At 36.8% G+C, this 20,209-nt stretch overlaps 1 protein-coding gene across 1 annotated transcript in view; it reads left to right on the forward strand.

Moving 5' to 3' along the window:
• Positions 1-16,121, forward strand: part of pcyt2 (phosphate cytidylyltransferase 2, ethanolamine) — an 80,567-nt gene extending 64,446 nt beyond the window's left edge. The window contains exons 10-13 of the mRNA XM_028819283.2: positions 1,243-1,308; positions 9,181-9,246; positions 9,504-9,592; positions 12,065-16,121. Of these exons, the coding sequence (XP_028675116.1) occupies positions 1,243-1,308; positions 9,181-9,246; positions 9,504-9,592; positions 12,065-12,200 (357 nt within the window). The 3' untranslated portion in view covers positions 12,201-16,121. The remainder of the gene's footprint in view (positions 1-1,242; positions 1,309-9,180; positions 9,247-9,503; positions 9,593-12,064) is intronic.
• Positions 16,122-20,209: the final 4,088 nt, after the last annotated feature.

Below are 20,209 nucleotides of genomic sequence, written 5' to 3' on the forward strand. Positions count from 1 at the left end.
CGGTAACACCACCTTAGCTGCAAACATGCTTTGGAGTACCATGAATGTATGGAACTAAGATTGGTACCTTCCACGTCCTCAGGTAAAACTGAAAAAGCTAGAGGACACTTGAGTCGGACGTCACTTGTAGATACGTTTGCTAGAAGTACTGCCTACGACAAAAAAAGCCAACACTATTACAATCCATATAGCTAACGTGTTAGTGGACAGAGATTGTTAACATTAGCAGAAAGTGTAGTTGGTTTACAAAAAATATTTACTATTTATTCCTTTTCTAAGACATGTTCAGTGCAATACAACTTTTGACAAGCACCTCTGGATATTTTGCTAAGTCTAAGTCCATCTTTGGATGGTTGAAAATATGTTGTCAAAATTATAGTTTAAATTGTTTGCAAAATTTGTTTAATAAAAGGTTTTATATTTTGACTACAACTGTCATGCAATGTGATTCCATCTCTTCATTAGTGCCACCCCCTTGAAAACTATTACTTTATGGCACCATGCAAACCTGTATTAATACTTGTGTGCACATTAAAATGTTTTTTGTACAATGTAAAATTCTCATGACAGTGGAGCAGATTATTCTTAGCCAGTCAACTGCAGTAATTGCGGTGGAAAATGTGGTTAACATCCACTCATGCATGGGAAAAAATACCATCAAATGCCATGAAACAGGTATAATTTTGAAAAATACTATGATATAGAATTTTGGTCATACTGCCCAGCACTACTGTACATCACCTCTCTGCTTCTTCGTAATTCGAGTCTTGTCTATTTTGCAATCGATGAAGCAGTGAACAATTAAATGCCATATTAGTTTTATGGCACCTTCATTGCAAGCATGCAGAATTGCATATTGACGTATCAACTGCATTCTGAACCCTCATTAAAGAAAAAAAAAACAAGGCTGACTCATGACAAGTTTTTCACTCTTCATTCCCGTACCTATCTCTGATTGTTTATACTGCAAGGAGTCTAATAGCACCTACATCCCTTAAAATAGTGAAAATCCCCAAAAAGCTTCAAGTATTCTCTTCTGGTCTGAAAAAGAACATCCAGTGCACTATCTTAACTTGACATCCCTCTGAGTGTGAATAAAATGTTTCTTGTGTTTGGATTAAGGCATAAAGGGCAGAACACATTATTGGAAAAATGGTACAGTTGTGCTTAATATGATAAATGCCAAGACTGACTCAGTGTTTAACTAAATTGTATATAACAGTTTATTCTTTTTCACTGTAGTATGTGTCTGAAGTTGTCATTGGAGCACCTTATGCAGTTACTTCTGATCTACTTGACCACTTTAAGGTAAATCCCAAAGCTAAGATTCATGTATGAAGCAGGAACTGCTTTATTAAAACTGCTTTTATAATTTATAATTTAAACTTTGTGCAGTCCATTTGGCTTCCCAACACATATATAATAGTATTATATTCATTTTTTGGAGCACTTGTAGACACTATTGCATATGCACTTTATTAGAAGATTATTTATCTATTTATGTTTTAAAACATTCACAGAATTCAGCAGTAATTTAGTACTGTAGTGTTGCTTTAGTCATAATAATGCTTGAATAGTCTGCAGACTTGTATGTCTATTAATTTAAACCAGCCTGCTTTAGTCTAATTATGTCACTTTGTAACTCATATATGTTGAGTTTAGTTAAATGGGAGATAACCTGTCCATCTTGTGGAATTGCAGTATTGTTTATCGATATGCTGTTGCTCTGAAAGTCTTTATAATGGTATGTGTGATTTCATCCATCTATCCGTTTTCTAAACCCGCTTCTCCAGGGCAGGGCTGCGGGAAAACTGGAGTTTATTCCAGCAAGCATTGGGCACAAAGAAGGAACAATCTCTGGATAAGGCGTGAGCCCATCACAGGTTAAACACACAGACCAGGGGCCAGATTACCATCAGCAGTCCACCTAACACTCATGATTTTGGTCTCTGACAGAAAACTGGAGCACCTGGAAGAATCCCATCTTGGCATGGGTAAAACATGCACAATCCACTTGGGGATCATTTGGGCCTTGAGTCCTGGTATCCTTATTGTGAAACGGCAGAAAAGATGAATGGGTTTTTAATTTACTGAAAATTGAATTGATCAGCAACACATGCAAACCTAGGCAACTGCTAGTCTTGACTATACTTCAAATGGGTTATAAACGTGGCAGGAATAGCAAAGAAGACCCAAATGTACCTAATGCCTGCAACACTGGAAAAAATAAGTCCTAAACATACACTGTGATCGCGAAAGCCTAAGAAGCTCAGTTTCACTGTACTGCAAGTGTTGTTTGTCCAAAGGAAAGAGGGGGCGACATGTTGGTGCAAGAGTAAAAGCAAAGTGAACAGATTTCAGAACTGTTCTGTTGAACATTGTAATGGGCAATGTTCAATTGCTGTCAAATAAGGTAGATGAACTGTAGCTCTTAACAATGAAGTATTAATGTGTTAAGAACACATTGCATTAGTATTTAGGAAAGCAAGGGTTGTTGTCACCTTCAAAAATGAAATACGATGTACGTACAGTGAAGCCAATAATTATTTGCACACTGGTCAAAAGTGAAAATGAAATTGAGGATATTTAGGAGCAAAATTTAAAAACTGTCTGTAAAATGTTGCAATTACTTTTATGTTATGTAAAAAAACAAGAAAAAACTTTTATCTGGAAGTATTTTCAAATTATATAATTTATTGCATTCAAACATTTATTTGTACACCTGGCCACTGGAGTTTTCTCAAAGTCCTGCTCAGTATTTTGTAGGCTCTTCTTTGCCAGCAATAATATAATAATAATGCCTCCTGGGCATGTTTTTAACAAGGGTGTTGCAAATGGCTGGGTCAATGCTCTCCCATGTGTGCAGCAGCATGTCTTTCAAATTCTTTTTGTTTGTTCTTTACACTTATACATGGCATCTTACAAAAGACCCTTCCATGCAGCCCATGTTCGTTAAGCCTGTCATTTATTGTTTGTGTGCAAACCTGAATTCCAGTATCCTTGACTTGCTTTGCAATTTGTGGAGCGGACAACTTTTGGTTTTTCATGGCAAACTCTTTGATGTACTTCTTTGTTCTGGTACTGGTCTTTCTTTTTTTCCCTATTTCCTCCAGACTAACAATTTCACCTGACTTCTTGAATTTCTGAATGATGTAGTGCATGGTAGTGTGTCTCATATCAATTCTTTAAGCATTTTTTTTTTTAACAGAAAGACCCTGATTGTGTAATTTTGTGACTCTTTCCCTCAATTAATTGGATAATTCATCAGTTTTAGCCATGTTGGGAAACTCAACTAAGCCTGTAAATGCTTTTATGGAGAATGATCACCAAGGCTACTTGTAGATACTAAGGACACCCATCTACCTGCCTATGTGGAACATCTGTTGTTATGTATTGTGTTAAACTATCTCCGTTATCACTGGGAACTCCTCCCATTGTGACATATATGCTCAACTCTATGAATGACCAGATGTACAAATAATGGTTTGAAGGCAATAAATTACATAATTTGAAAACACTTCCAGATTATGTTTTGAATAACAGTTTTTCTTGTTATTTTACATAACACACAACTAATTGTAACATTTTAGACAGTTTTTAAAGTTCTTCAATATCCTCAATTTCATTTCCATTTTGACCATTTTTTTCACAATGTACAAATATTTTTTGGCTGCACTGTATCTGTACCCCTTAATTATTTAGTACTGTAGTGCTGTCCAATTTATTTAATTGTTAAGCCTTTAGACAATATAGTATATGGACCAGAGGGAACATTTAACAGGGAGACAGAAACATTTTTTTCTTTAATATGTGAGTAAGGTACAGGGTAAACTTCATATGCATATCCCATCAAAAAGTGTTTCATACATAACAGAAACACTGATTTTGAATGAAGTCAAAACCTGGGTATTACCGCATTTATCTTAGTAAATAAGAAATATACAGTATGACCAACTTTTTACATGTTATTTCTACCTGTAATTTTCTCCTCTACAAACTGCAGTTTAGAGATGACTTGTATTTAATCTCTGACTTTTAAGTCACTTTTAGTGTAGCAAGGAAGTGGAAGTTTTAAAGTGGCACATAACAGTATATTTATATGGATCTGACTTATTAAGAACATTAAATAAAGGTCAAGCAGACATAGAACATACATTTATTAATACACTTATTAGCATTACCTCATCATTTATCACATGGGTGATTTTACACTGTTTGATTTTTTTTAAATTTTAATTCTCTTTGTTGTTTAGCATTTTCATATTAAGAAACAAGACAGTTTTAGCAGTCCTCGTCATTATTGAATGTATCCTAACGAGACCACTGTGAAGCAACATTTGTGACATTTTTCCTAATTAATACTTTAAATGTATTTCAAAATTAATGCAAGTAAAAGTTCAGGCAAAAAATGCATTCCACACACTACACACATAATAAAAATCCATTGATTTTTATTTGGTATTTGATAAGAACTAGAGCTATGCGTAAGTAGTTTAAATAAGTAAGTCATCTTCTTAAAATTTCATCACTGAAAATATATATTTAAGACACAAAATAACATTATATAAAACATGCAATAACACACCAACCTTCATGCTGTGCACGAAAAATGGAAAAACTGTGAAATATTATACATATTAGAGGTTTAACAGTTTTCATATTATCTATCTATCTATCTATCTATCTATCTATCTATCTATCTATCTATCTATCTATCTATGTACAATTTATAATAGAAGAATGATTAAAATATTTAAAGCTTGGCCAATTAAAAGAAACATCAGTAAAGACAAGATTTATTTTTCAAACACAAGCCACATGAACAGTATTTTCTTTAAAATAGTCTGAATTCATTAGTTCAAAATCCTCCTTGGAAAATAGGTCGCAGTGATGCTTCATTTCAGGAAGCAATATTCTGATCATCCAACATGGACAGACCTTGCTCAAGTTTAATAGATTCCACTTGCCTTTTATTAATACTGCATGTCTGCTATCTTATGCACCATCACCATTTGATTCTCCATTATGATTTGCTCTACTGTTGTCAATGTCATAGGCTGGCCAGACTTTGGGTCATGTTCGGAAAATGTCCTACCATGATAAAATCCTGCGGCATATGAATATGAGATATAAGGCGTACTTGTTGTGGTGCACAGTATTAAGGAGGTAATTAATCTCAGAAGGTGTATTTGTTCTCTAGCATTAGAGCTATCTTACACACTTTCACTGGTTGATTCTCATAATTTTTTCTGTGCTAGTGCAAAATGTTCTCTGAAATGCATGCTTGCCTTCACAAGTGCACACCACATACATGCTTACCACATGGGTAAACATGGCAATTGATTTGTTTCCACCCATTTTTAATTTTTTGTTAGTTTTTCAGTATGCAATTTTAATTTCAGTTTAGTTTTTGTTTTTCACTTTGCTTATAGTTTTATTTTGTTTAACAAAATGCTTTTTTTTTTTTAGTAATTTTAGTTAAAGTTTTCAATAATAATATTAATTTTGATGTGTACAATTGCAAGTGCTTTCAATTAAGAGAGATTGCCATTTCAAGCCTAAGAAATTTCAGTGGCATATGTGGTATGCTTAATGTGCCATATGCACATTTTTGTATTATAACAGAACAAATCTGTATTTTTAATAGAGGAATTAAATAATGTTTGGATAATTTTCTGTGAAACTTCTTAAATCTTTTATATATATATATATATATATATATATATATATATAGATATATATATAGATATATAGATATATATATAGATATATAGATATATATATAGATATATAGATATATATAGATATATATATATATATATATATATATATAGATATATATATATATATATATAGATATAGATATATATAGATATATATATATATATATGTATATGTATATAGTGGGAAATAGCCCCGACACAGACAGACGGACATCATTTACAGTCCAACACACATTTATTTACAATTTACAGTTCAAATGACTTAAGCACAGCTCAGTGCTGCAGCACCAATCACCCTCAGTCCAGGCCTTCTACACAAATGCCTTTCGTCTCTTCAGGCCACCTCTTTCCTCTCCCAGACCTCGTCCTATTCCATCCAACTCCAGCCCTGAATGAAGGGAAGCAGCCCCTTTTAATGTCACCTGGATGTGCTCCAGGTGTGCTCCGGCAATCTTCCACCGACACACCCCAGTGTGGCAGAAGTGCCAGCTGTATCCCCGGAAGCACTCCGGGTGTCCCTGCTCCTCTTCCCCCCAGCACTTCCTGGTGTGGCGGAAGTGCTGAGGTCCAGGGCTCTCCAGGCATTGGGGGCACCCCCTGGCGGTGACCATGGGCCCCTACAGGGTTGAGCTTCAAAGCTCTGTACCCGTGGCCCCCCCCCCTCGTGGTCTGGAGGAGGCGTGAGCCCTCCTCCAGTCCTCTTGGGCGTCCCGGCTGGGTACCACCCCCAGCCGCGTGCCACAATATATATATATTAATGATACTCAATAATAACCGTTGCTTTTACTGTAGTAGAAAAGTTAATCTGACACAAAGGGAATGTAGGTACTCTTGATTGCCACATGAAATCTTCTTGTATTCCCTACATTCCGCTGGTGGTCTCTGCTTTGCACAGCTATATACTGTATGTATTAAAAGAATTTTTCTTTGAATTTTGTCTTTGATCAGAAAGAATATGTAGCAAGCATATAAACATGCAACTAGCAGCCTTTCATCCTATTTTAGTAACTTTTAGTTATTTTTTAATTATAAAACTTCTGCATTGTAAATGATAATAATATTCCTAGTTTGGCCTTTGAATATCACGTGTACCAAGTCTTTTCTATTATGTGCATGCATGTGAGAAATACATTTTGTGTGTAATATATCTAGACTCTCTGCACTACTATAAACCTTTTCATATAAAAACAGTCTGAATTGTTAATATTTGATAAAACCACCAAGATGTGTACTGTAGGTTAGTTTTGATCAGATAAACTTTATTAATCCCAATGAGAAATTCAGATGCATACAATAACAGAAGCATAAAAAACAAGGATATAGACTCACAGCCAGTCAGTCAATCGATAAGGAAATAAATAAATAAACTTAACCAGTACATCGGGTGTAATCATTGAATTGCCTGATAGAAGTAGGCTGAAAAGACCCCTAGAGGCGCTTCTTAAAACACCATGGTGGAATGATCTTGTGGCTAAAAGTGCTTCAAGAGAACACACCCTAGAGGGGATGGAGGGGACTTTTCATGATGACATCCAATTTTGCCACCATACCCTTTTCCACAACAGCTTTCAGTGTGTCCAGGGTTCATTCAGTGATGGAGTTGGCTTTCCAGATAAGTTTGTTCATGCTTTGTACTTCTTTTGAGCTCAGGTTGCTTCCCAAGGAGACTGCAGAGAAGAGCACCACACTAGCTATTATGGACTGACAGAAACTTTCCAGCAACTTGCACACATCAAAAAGGCCTTAGTCTCCTTAGCAAGTACAGTCTGCTCTAGCCTTTCCTGTACAGCACCACTGTGTTGTCAGACCAGTGTAGTTTGTTGCTTATATTAACCCCTAGGTACTAGTAGCTCTGCAGCACTTCGACATCCTCTTGTGTAATGACAGGTCTCAGAGGTTTCTTGACACGCTAGAATTATTCCACTAGCTCTTTTGTCTTGCTGATATTGAGCTGCAGGTTGCTGTCCCTGCACCACAAGACAAAGTCCTCCACAACCTTCCTGCACTCTGACTCCACCCCATTATTATTAATACAGCCTATGATTGGTGAGTCAGCAGAAAATTTCTCTAGATAGCAGACGCTGCTATTGTGCTGGAAGTCTGTTGTGAAGAGCTTAAACAGGAAGGGAGATGGGGAGGTTCTCTGAGGTGCTCCAGTATTATCATTAATGATAGAAACAGGTGCATTAATTTAGCTAATGTTATATGCAAGTAGTGATTTCTGCAGTAATGCTCAATAATAGCTTTACAAATACTGGAAATTATTATTTTGATTCAGGCATATAGAATTTCTATAAACATTTTCAGTTCCTTTATTTTTTTATTTCTGCATGCTAATATATATAATCTCAGTGACATTTTCAGGTTACTCTGTCAGCCATTTATAGTGTCATTCATATTTAATTAAATATGAATGTCATAATTGCTTGTTGCCTTAATGATTACACGTGCCATAGTATAATAAAGTTTTTTATCATTTAATTTCTGGTGAAAAAATATCAGATGATCATTGTGCATTGTGATCTTCATATTAGGTTTGGTGGTGCCTGGCTCCACTGCCCTGAACTGACTACCTAACATACATTTCTATCTTTCTGCAGATTTAATGCAAATATTTTTATTGTTAAATATCACAATTTTGCATATGTCTCTCAGTGAAGGATAAAATGATGTTGATAATAATAGTACTTTTTATTTATATAGCACTTTTCCCATGCTTAAGGCACTTATAATACAAATACAAGAGTACAAGTATTTCTGCATAGAATACTAAGGAGATACAAAGCATTAAACAGAATAAAAGACAATAAACCAGAGTAAAATGCTAAATTCAATACTAAAAGAAGGATCTCATATAAGAAAAATGCTTTTGTTTAATGTAGCCTTACAAACTGATGACAAGACAAAGATTGTGCCTGGGAGGTATAAAGGAAATTAAATTTCACACAATTTAATCATAGAAACGCATATTATTTTTGAAGTTTTAAGCCTGAACACCATTTAACATAAGAAGAGAAGTTTAGGCATGAAAATATTCAGTCCAGCATAGGATGTCAATTCCTATTCACCTAACTTCTGTAAATTATATTTTAGGTTGCCCAAGTACTGCTATCAGTTATGCTGTCTCAAGCATATTGCATATATCTGTAGTTCTCTATCTGAAGACATATTTTTACTGTTAATGTGAAGTTTACCTTTAATCTGCTTCCATCAGTGTTCTGTAAGAGATGGGCTCATATTACAGTAGCAGTTGGCATACACTGTACTAATTTTCTTCATGATTTAAAATTTGACTGCACTGTTACCGTAGCATCCTTCCTTTAAACAATAACAAAAGCATTGAATGAAAGTGTGTATTTCTGTGGTTTGCATGGTTTCTTTAACAATATTTAGATACCATGGTTTGCCTATTTTTTGGTATGTAGTGTTACAATATGGGTATTACGTTCTCCTTCAGATTGACCTAGTTTGCCATGGAAGAACTGAAGTTATTCCTGATAAAGATAATTCAGATCCATATGAGGTAATTTGTTTTTAAGAACTTTATATATATATATATATATATATATATATATATGCATATTTATTATTCACTTTCAGTATGTCAAATGTGAAGTACAGAATCTTTGTAATGTGAAAATAAACACTGACTTTAAAATACTTGTTGTCTTATTAAACATTTTCTGTTTTAATATGTTAATTATAGTATGTAAATGCGACTGCATTACAAATAAAGCTCCTTCCACTCATGTTTTACTTGTTCTTTTGCTTTATATGCAGGAGCCAAAAAAAAGGGGAATCTTTCGAAATGTGAACAGCGGAAACAGCTTAACAACAGATGATATTGTGCAGAGAATAATCAAAAACAGGTACAAGGTTTCTTTAGGCACATCACACACACTCTGACCAAGCATCAGATAAAGTGTTTGCTTTATTATTTTGTGTGTGTGATTTTATTTCTGAATTATATGCTTTCTAAATAATATTGTTTACTGACTTGTTTTTTTTTTACCATGACAAAAGTACATGACAGACCAAAGAAGAATCTCATATTTTACAGGGCCAGGAGAAAAACATAGTTAGATATGAAGGAAAGGGTCAGAATTAAGAAGTCAGAAATGTCCAGCACCAAAAAAAAAAACGCTAATCAAGAGTTGGAAATCAACACTGCAATAAATATAAGCAGCCAACAAAGGTTGCTTTCCCAGTATCCACAATCTTGGATCTTGCAGTCAGTTTTAGGTTGGCTTTTATACCATCAAATGGATGATGTATGTTGCATGAGATCTGAGACCACACCCCTGGTAACCGCCTGTTGAGTCTATACAATGAACCTGCAAAGTGGCAGCCCCAAAATAAAAAACAAAATACTCTCTAGGTAACCACAAAAACTAAATGAAAATAAAAAATTACATAGTCATGTCATGTCATTTTCTAACCCACTTAATCCATAATGATCATGAGAGGTGCACCCAGAGGAAACGCATGCAGGCAAAGGAAAACATCCAAACTCCAGGCAGGGAGGACACGGGTTGCAAACTCTGGTCTCTTTACTACGAGGCAGCAGTGCTACCATTGCACCTCCATGCTGCCCATAATGACATACTGAATCTAGAAAACCAGAAAAATAATATTTGCTACCTCCATGTAACAGTACCCCCAAAATTAACTTTAAAAACGAAGAAAAATGTTCGTACAAATAAAGGCTCGTAATGTGCATACACAAACGTCAAGATTTATAAATGAAAACTGGATGGGAGAGCAGGTGTATATTTACGACAACTCTGACCCCTACATTCACAAAATTTCAGAGAAAGTGGAAAATGACAGACCCTTCAAGTAGTGAAATGCAGTCAAACCAGGTAAACATGACTTGCATACATGATAATGCATATCACTGAGTCATTATTAGAATGTGTGTTAATTTGACAGACATCATATTAAAGCTAAAATGTGATGAGCTTTATACGTATGCGACTGCATATCAATGAGGTTAACTAGCATGGTTCATTCATGGTTGTTTCAGTGTGGATCCGGGTGGGGTTTCAGCCGAGTTCACAAATGCACATTTACAAGATGATAGTGTGATTTATAAATGGTAAATTACATAGAAACATTCTCATGCCATGTTTTATAAATCTGATTTTTTTTTTTTTTTTGCTGTACACATTTTCCTGTTGTTTGGCGTACAGGTATTTTCAAAGTTTTATAAATTGGGTTGAATCCTCGTCCAGGCACTCTCTGTATGAAGTTTCCATATTTTTCTCACATCTGCATTGGTTGTTCTTTCTCTCCCAAAGACATGCATGTCAGGTAATTTGGCTGCTGTACTACTATTGGTCCAGTATACAGTGAACTTCGGCCCCATCAGTACTTGGTTTACACCTTGCACCCAGTGCTACTAGGATAAGCAAAAACTCACGACAACTATGAACTAGATAAGTGGATCAGATGTGAATGGATAGATGGATGGATGGATGGATGGATGAATGTTAATATTAAATATGTGATGATTCTGTAAAGATGATAATATTTAAATATTATGATTCAGACCTCTAAATTATATTACAATATTCATCCTGATGTAAAAAAAATCAACAAACACCTTTGGGTGATGTTATGGTAAGTAGATTTTAGTTTGTTAAAGAAATTTGTCTTGTGTGAATTTCAGTTTTTTCCTCAGTTTGCTATAGTATATATACCTACAGTCAGTAATGACAAGTCAATTTTCAAATTCAATACTGTCTTACACTTGTTAGCCTTGACTGATTAGCTGTTCACCTTTCAAAATATTTAGCTTTGGTTATGCAGAGATTCCTAAGGATACAGTGCAAAAAGTGTTCAGTAACCTTCTGGCTTTTCAGGAAAATCTTAAGTTCAGTTTTGAGGTTCTCTTGTTAGCCACAAGCTATATTATATCAGTTAAACAATCTGTATACCATTTATTTAGATATATAAATATTGTTTTTTTTTTTTTAAATTTCATTAGTAGCGCTGCTGCCTCGCAGTTAGGAGACCCAGGTTTGCTTCCCAGGTCCTCCCTGTGTGGAGTTTGCATGTTCTTCCCGTGTCTGCGTGGGTTTCCTCCGGGTACTCTGGTTTCCTCCCACAGTCCAAAGACATGCAGGTTAGGTGCATTGGCGATTCTAAATTGTCTCTAGTGCTTGGTGTGTGGGTGTTCGCCCTGCGGTGGGCTGGCGCCCTACCCAGGGTTTGTTTCCTGCCTTGCACCCTGTGTTGGCTGGGATTGGCTCCAGCAGACCCCCCGTGTCCCTGTAGTTAGGATATAGCGGGTTGGATAATGGATGGATGGATGGATAATTTTCATTATTATTTTCCAGGTTGCAGTTTGAAGCTCGAAACCAAAAGAAGGAAGCTAAAGAAATGGCTGTGATTCAGGCCATGAAAAAATGTGAAGAGAAAGAGTTGAAGCAGCAAGACAGGAGAAACGTGGTGAATGAAGAACAAGAAAATTAAATAAGCTGAAAACTGAACAAATACCGAAAGCAGACTCTTCCCTGCAAATATTTTGGTTTCTTCTTTTTACCTATGTGGCATTTTACAACTTTTCATCCTGGTTAAACTGAAAATCTTGCACTTGTTTACATAACCTTATTGTTGAAAGCACATTCTCTCCTCAAGGAGGATTGATTTAAAGCCATGTTTTTGAAAATTCAGCACATATGTGTTGACCTTGTATCACTCCAGAACAAGGCTTCTTAAATTTTCCAGGGATACCTGTGTCAAGTGGCTTTCATTCTATCTCATTTCATTGATTACATCTTGCTTGAAGAAGGGGCCTGAGTTGCCTCGAAAGCTTGCATATTGTAATCTTTCTAGTTAGCCAATAAAAGGTGTCATTTTGCTTGGCTTTTCTCTACATTCATAAGAGGAGAGAAATTCCTGCCTGTAGTGGTACTTCAGTTTAAATCAGTTAGTTGTTTGCTACTCTCATTCTGGAGAGTCAGTATGGAAATAACATTTAAAATGAAAATGACAAAGATGTTTGTTGTTTTCTATCCAATAGCACAGGAACCAAATTCATTTTCTTTTTAATGATTATTTCCTTGTTTGGTATTTGCTTCCTAATTATTAAGTAGTTTCCTCTAAAAGTCACAAGTAATTTTTCCCAAAGGAAACACTAGGCATTGTGTGCTGTTTAATTACATTTAAACAAATGAGATCGTAATCCTTGATTAAACAAGTTCTACAAAGTACACCATGCAAACATTTTATAAATTCCTTTGTAATTTGAAAGAAACCCCATTGAAGACTGATACAAAAATGGCAATTCAAAGAAATAATACTGTGTATAATTTAACAAGGACTTCAATTGAGTAAGGCAGAATGGCATCTCTATGGCTAAGGATCTGCACCATTACCGCCAATAAGGATCCTACTCTTTTGGACTCTTGAGCAAGGCCCTTAACCTGAAAATTGCTCCGGGGGCACTATACAATAGCTGACCCTGCTCTCTGACTCCCAAAGGTCATGCAAAAAAAAATTTTCCCTTGGGTAGTAACGAAGTAAATCATAAAGTAGGTACTGTGTTCATGTGGGTGTCCCCTGGTACTGAGTTTGAAACCACTTATTTCCTTTGCATTGCAAGGGCCAGGATATACTTGACGTTACGCAACTCGTACACTTGTGGACACTGCTTCCACACAAACTATTATAGAAACTGCTGCTTTCTTTAGCACAATTGCACAGTGACTAGCTCTGCAGTCTCACAGCTCCAGTGGTTTTGATTTCTTACTCGGTCACACTGTTTCACTCCAGCTACTCAGTTTTTCCACTAACATCCCAATCACATGCAGGTTGGGGTTAATTGATGATTCTTAACTGGCCTGGTAGAGTGAGGGCAGATGTATGCAAGAGTAAGATGAGCATCCTGTGCACGCTTAGCATTCTTTGTTGTCAGTGTAGTCCTTGGAGTAACCCTGAATTTAGGTAAAATGGATCCAGTACATTGATGGGTTGAATTGATACTTGTGATATAATTCACATTCACTGCTGGAGCTGCTTTTTTTTTCCAGTGTGGCAACTGAGTCTGTAATCAAGCCCAAGACTCTTAACACTGTATTGGCACCAACTCCTGCGGTTATACCTTCCTGCATCTGTAAGTAACATCAAATTAGAAAGGAGTAAGGTACTCAGTGCAAATTGTTGTATGATTGTATATAGCAGTGGTCTGTACCTGACTGGTATTTTAAAAAGATTTGCTTTCCCCTCAGGCCTCTGAATGTTTGATAATGCTATAAAACACTACAACGATTGTGAGAAGTTCATACATTTGTAGCTTAGGTTGATGGCAGATTCTACTTAATATTGAAGTGTTTAAGCCTGTATCTACAAAAGATTCTGCATTTCTTCATTTAAGTTTGGTTTGCTTTGTAAATCAAAGGTTATTTGCTAATCCATTCTAGATTTTACTTATTTATAAAACCTTATTTTTTTTACATTACGTTATAACGTTCTATGTAAACGTGTCGTGATTTTAATGGTATTTTCCTGAGGAGATACTTCCTGCAGTCTGTGGCAAATGCCCAAAGGTTGCTGAGTCAATTGTGTGAAGCTGGAATATTTTGGAATGTTTCTGCTGATCAACATGATATAAATTTTGAAATTAAGATTTGTTCAGAATTATTCATTATATAGAAAGAAAAAATACTGTAATGTTAACAATGCAAAATTAAGAAAAGAATGTCTTAATGGTGTTATATTTTGTCAGGCTATTCTCAGGCTGCAGCATGTATAATCCAAAGTTCACAAAATTTTAATGCAATTTATAATAGATTGTTTAACCCTACAGATGTCAGAAAAGCCACGTTAACATCAGTTTATGTTACTGCACCCCAGCATGTCCTTGTGTCCTCTTGGAATACAGGTAACCCTCTTGTGAATGTAGTCACTTACAAATGTTTGCATTGATTGGTAGCTAATGGACTGTTAAGTACTTATGAAACACTATCAGTCATCAGTTTAATTTCCTTGGATATCATCAAAATACGCACCATAGTAGTTTTACCTTATGTTTTTTAAAGAGCCTAAAATTTTAACTTATTTATTTTTGTTTTGTAAATCGTAACTGTTTAATTTTTAAATAATAAGTAAATTGCTAGGAAATATCTAAGTATATGTACATTTCTGGCACTTTTTTCTGAATAAAACATCTTTATGTCATAACAAAATGCATAATTTAAAGCTTTTAAAGTATACAGTTGAATGTACAGTATATAAAATATATGTGAATAAAATCTAAAAACTATTATATACAGTAATTTCTGCTTATTATTTTTGGAGTTATTTAACATTTGGCTATGAGGCTTGTTCCTGATCAGCTTAACTGTCTCTTGGTATTAATATCATAGCAAATACATGACCAACTGAGAGGTGAAACACTATTTGTAAAGAATTAAGACTGTCCCTAAAATAAATAGGACAGAAAAAAATATGTTAACTTTTATAGCATTTTTATTATGTATTAAATATTGTTTACTTTTGAAATGTGTGACAAGAACTGACAATTTGTTGGAAATTTCTGCATGAAAGTATTTCTGCATTAGTGTGCAGCTTATGGGTTCTAATGTGCTGCACTGAAGTAAAACCCAAAAGTCACAACGCATTTCGAAAAACTTGAGACCCCCAGTTTATGGAACTTAATTTATTATTGCCTAGTATTTAGCATAGGCCAGTTTTGGGTGGGTATAGTTTGGTAGAATTATCCCAGTTTGATATATGTACAACATTATCTGTGTATGTCAAACTTTAGTTTTTTCCCTACAAACTACAGTAAACTTTAATGTAAAGGTGTGGCTCACTATCTGGTCTTGTCGCATTAGAGAGTTTAGTGGTTATGCCCGAAATACATTGAAAATAACTCGGAAGCTAGCAAAACCAGAGAGCCTACATTTTTGGTTTATTCAGATAACAAGTAGAGACAAATGCCACTCTGTTTTACTTTCAGTTAGTAACTGCTGCACCTGCTCTGTTGGACAGGAAATGTTCTTTGCAGCCATTGCACTGGACAGTATAGTAGTTTGTATCCTGAATGCTTGCTAACACCATGATGCTTTTATTGATGTGTTTGGGACCATGTTTTTCTGAGGGGGGGGGGGGGTTTGGTGGGGGTTCAAGAAAGCTGATAGTGCAGATCTAGAAATGAATCTATCTGTTGTACATCTGCATTGCTGGTAAGATATGATGTGAGCACAGACATACTGTCTCATTTTTATTGAACATGCTTATTGTGGGTTTGGTTCTGTCTAGTTGTCTGAATTTGACAATATTGTACATAAAAGTTAAAATATGACTCTAACAAATTGTTGGTCATGTTCTTGTTATGTCATAACCTGACTTGATAAAAACAAAAATAAAAAAATCTGATTGGCCTGTTAATCTTTGCATTCTTGTCTTGTGGTTTGTTTGTTTTTTTTAAATACATTTAATAACAAATGGCTAACTGTTTTGTTGCTTTTCTGTCTGTTCTGTTTGCACTTCATTTGTAGTTTTGTCTTATGATGCTGGATGTTTCCAAGACATACATCAACTGTTGTCCCACTGATCTTGGAGTGAAGCAAACTGGTCAGCCATACATGCAGGAAGTTGTAACTAAACTAGTGAGGTGGTGTGTTTCTGTGAAATGTTGGTGTTATAAATTGGTAAAGTCTACATCAAGGCTTCAGCTAGACTTGGAAGAGAGTTGTGTCTTGTCTTTTAATATCCTGGTACAGGTTGTAATTTGATATTTTATTGTCTTAAGGACATTCCACAAGTTGCTGTAAGAAGCACCTTGTATATAAAAAAACAGAAGGGAATAACCTATAAATGAAGTTTGGCAAGTGACTGGAGTAGACACCAACAATACCTCATTCTGTGCTGAGCAATGCATCATCTGGAATCAAGTGTGTCCCTTTAGTCGGAAACATTCTGAGAGTGAAACCAGCATACAGCACCATATTCTGTATGTAAAACAAATCCCTAGGGTACTGTAGGCGGTTCAAGACCTTTAACAAGTCTGAAGATTAAAAAAGCAATCCCAGTGTTGGAATGGTTTGATAAATTGGCATGGCGTACCATACTAAAGTTAGAAAATTTTCTTGTTCAAAAAAAAAAAAAAAAAACCTTGTTCTTACCACATATACAGTAAGGTCAGACAGATTGTGTTAGCCATTAGCAAATCTTCAGAGGGCTCTGAAGATTTTCATTTAGTGCCCTCCCCACATTACAACCTCATTTCTCCTTGGGACTTTTGAAAGACCTTAATGTGTCAATTTTAAGTCGTACAAGCAGTATTATAGATGACAGTATCTTGAAGTTTTGGAATAATTAATTTTTTGCACACCAACCAACTCTGATTACAAGAAAAATACCCCATGAAATTATTTAAAACACAAGAGTGTACCCTGGATTTTAATTTGGCCCAACAGCACCCAGCATGCAATGTTTTGTGAATATCAGTTCAGTCATTTTTGCCTGATTGCCAATCAAACAGACAAAATCTGGTTTGGGGGGTGGAATAACATAGCTTAGTGAACAAAACAGATACATAACATCAAGTGATTCTGAAAAATTTATAAAGACAGGCAGAAAGTATTATGGCTTTATTTACAGTGTATATTTTGCCATCTTCAAACTAAGAGGTGATTGTCATTGTTTTTATTCATTTATTTTTTTGAGCCCGTTTTTCCATCTACTGGACATTTTGCTCTCTGTCGCTTCTTTATTCAATTTCTGGATAGGGTTTAGGTGTTCGGGGCTATACTGGAGCACGGGATACTATCATCACTGGCCATACGCACATTTAGATTCACTAATAGACCTGACATCAGCAACTTTGGAGGTGGGGGTAGCAAAGTTGCCGAGAAAACCCATGCAGATATGGAGAGGATGTGTCCGCTCCGCACAGACATTGCCTTAATCAGTTAGTTTGGACCCAAGACAAGAGTGATGTCTAGTATCCCACTGTGCCTACCCACCCTTCAGTTCTTCATTTGGAGACAGTGTTTGCATTTTCTTAACAAGGGTATACTAATCAGCCCTTGTCATTGCCAAGGATGTTTGAACCTGGTTAATTTGATTTAGGATCATGGAAAACCTGAAATGAGTACAGAAGGACAAACCCATGGATGGTTTGAAGAGGAGGTTGCAGCATGGAGTTTCACTTGGCCTCTAACAGGTCTATTTGTTTACTTACTGGTTGGGACCTTTCTAAAAGATGGGCAGAGAGATTAATGCCAAGGAGCAACATAGTTGGCACTTTTGAGGGAGAAGAGATCTACTTTAGAATCTAGAATTCACAAGAGCCAAAATTTTGTGACACATTCAAAGACCATGAATGGAACATTTTATAAGCTGGTAATTATTTATATATTTTGCTTTTAATGTTTTTGTAATCCAATGCTTTTGATTCATGGGACAAGTGACTTTATATGTGTACAGTTCCTTGCACGAAGCATTTAGACTTAAGAACAGTTTTACATTTTCCTTAATTAGTGAAATACGCATTCTAAGCTTACAAATGGCTTTATATTTATTAGATAGATTACTTTACTAATCCCCCAGGGGAAATTGACATACTCCAGCAGCAGCATACTGATAAAAAATGCAAGGTGGAGAGTGCCAGGCAGGTATAACAGACAATAACTTTGTATAATGTTAACGTTTACCCCCCGTGGAATTGAAGAGTCGCATAGTGTGGGGGAGGAACAATTTTCTCAGTCTGTCAGTGGAGCAGGACAGTGACAGCAATCTGTCGCTGAAGCTGCTCCTCTGTCTGGAAATGATACTGTTCAGTGGATGCAGTGGATTCTCCATGATTGACAGGAGCCTGCTCAGCACCCGTCGCTCTGCCACAGATGTCAAACTGTCCAGCTCCCTGCCTACAATAGAGCCTGCCTTCCTCACCAGTTTGTCCAGGTGTGAGGCGTCCCTCTTCTTTATGCTGCCTCCCTAGCACACCACCGCGTAGAAGAGGGCACTCGCCACAACCGTTTGATTGAACATCTGCAGCATCTTATTGCAGATGTTGAAAGACGCCAGCCTTCTAAGGAAGTATAGTTAGCTCTGTCCTCACTTGCACAGAGCATCAGTATTGGCAGTCCAGTCCAATTTATCATCCAGCTGCACTCCCAGGTATTTATAGGTCTGCACACAGTCACCTCTGATAATCATGGGGTCCATGAGGGGCCTGGGCCTCCTAAAATCCACCACCAGCTCCTTGGTTTTGCTGGTATTCAGTTGTAGGTGGTTTGAGTCGCACCATTTAACAAAGTCCTTGAACAGGTTCCTATACTTCTCCTCCTGCCCACTCCTGATGCAGCCCACGATAGCAGTGTCAGCGAACTTTTGCACGTGGCAGGACTCCGAGTTGTATTGGAAGTCCGATGTATATAGGCTGAACAGGACCGGAGAAAGTACAGTCCCCTGCGGTGCTCCTGTGCTGCAGACCACAATGTCAGACCCTGCAGTTCCCGAGACGCATATACTGAGGTCTCTTTGTAAGATAGTTCACAATCCATGCCACCAGGTATGAATCTACTCCTATCTCTGTCAGCTTGTCCCTATGGTGTTGAAGGTGCTAGAGAAGTCCAGAAAACATAATTCTCTACTAGCACCACTGCCTCTGTCCAACGTGGGGAGAGGGAATCGGTGTCAGCATATAGAGAATGGCATCACTCCACTCCCACCTTCTCCTGGTATGCGAACTGCAGAGGTTCGAAGGGTGTGGTGGACCTGTGGCCTCAGGTGGTGAAGCAGCAGCCGCTCCATGGTCTTCTCATCAACATGTGACGTCAGAGGGTGACAGGCCTGAAGTCATTCAGCTCACTAGGACGTGATACCTTTGGGACTGGGGTGATGCAAGGTGTTTTCCCCAAAGCCTCGGACTCTCTCCTGTTCCAGCTCAGGTTGAAGATGCGCTGTATAGGACTCCCCAGCTCCAACGCACAGGCCTTCAAAATCATGGCGATACTCCCATCTGGGCCCACTGCTTTACTGGTACGAAGTCTCCCTCAGCTCTCTGCTTACCTGGGCTGCTGTAATTGTGGGGGGGGGGGGGACTCTCCTCCTATGCTGGGTATCAGCAGAAGGATGGGTGGAGGATGCAGTACTCCGAGGTGAGAGTGAGAGTGGGTTAGGGTGGTGATTGGTTATTTGGAGAAAGGAAAGGAATGACAGGAATTGGAGGTTTGAAAGAGACAGTAACTGCTGCAATAAATTATTTCATTGAAGGTCGCACATAGCACAGCAAGCATTTTACATGGATGGGGGACATTTCGTCACTACCACTGCACCACCGTGCCCCCATGTTTAATACATGCTTTAATTCCTGTCATCATGAAATGATATCAAGTATACATCTTAGTATTTAAATTGTTCAGAGAGCTGTAATATCATGAATGTAAATGTATTCTCGTGTCCTGTTGGCATAAGAGGAAGCCATGTTTAAGAAGCACGTAGTGATTCACACACATAGAATACAAAGC

The sequence above is a fragment of the Erpetoichthys calabaricus genome, chromosome 14 (genome assembly GCF_900747795.2).
Source record: "Erpetoichthys calabaricus chromosome 14, fErpCal1.3, whole genome shotgun sequence".
In the NCBI taxonomy this organism is placed as follows: Eukaryota; Metazoa; Chordata; class Cladistia; order Polypteriformes; family Polypteridae; genus Erpetoichthys; species Erpetoichthys calabaricus.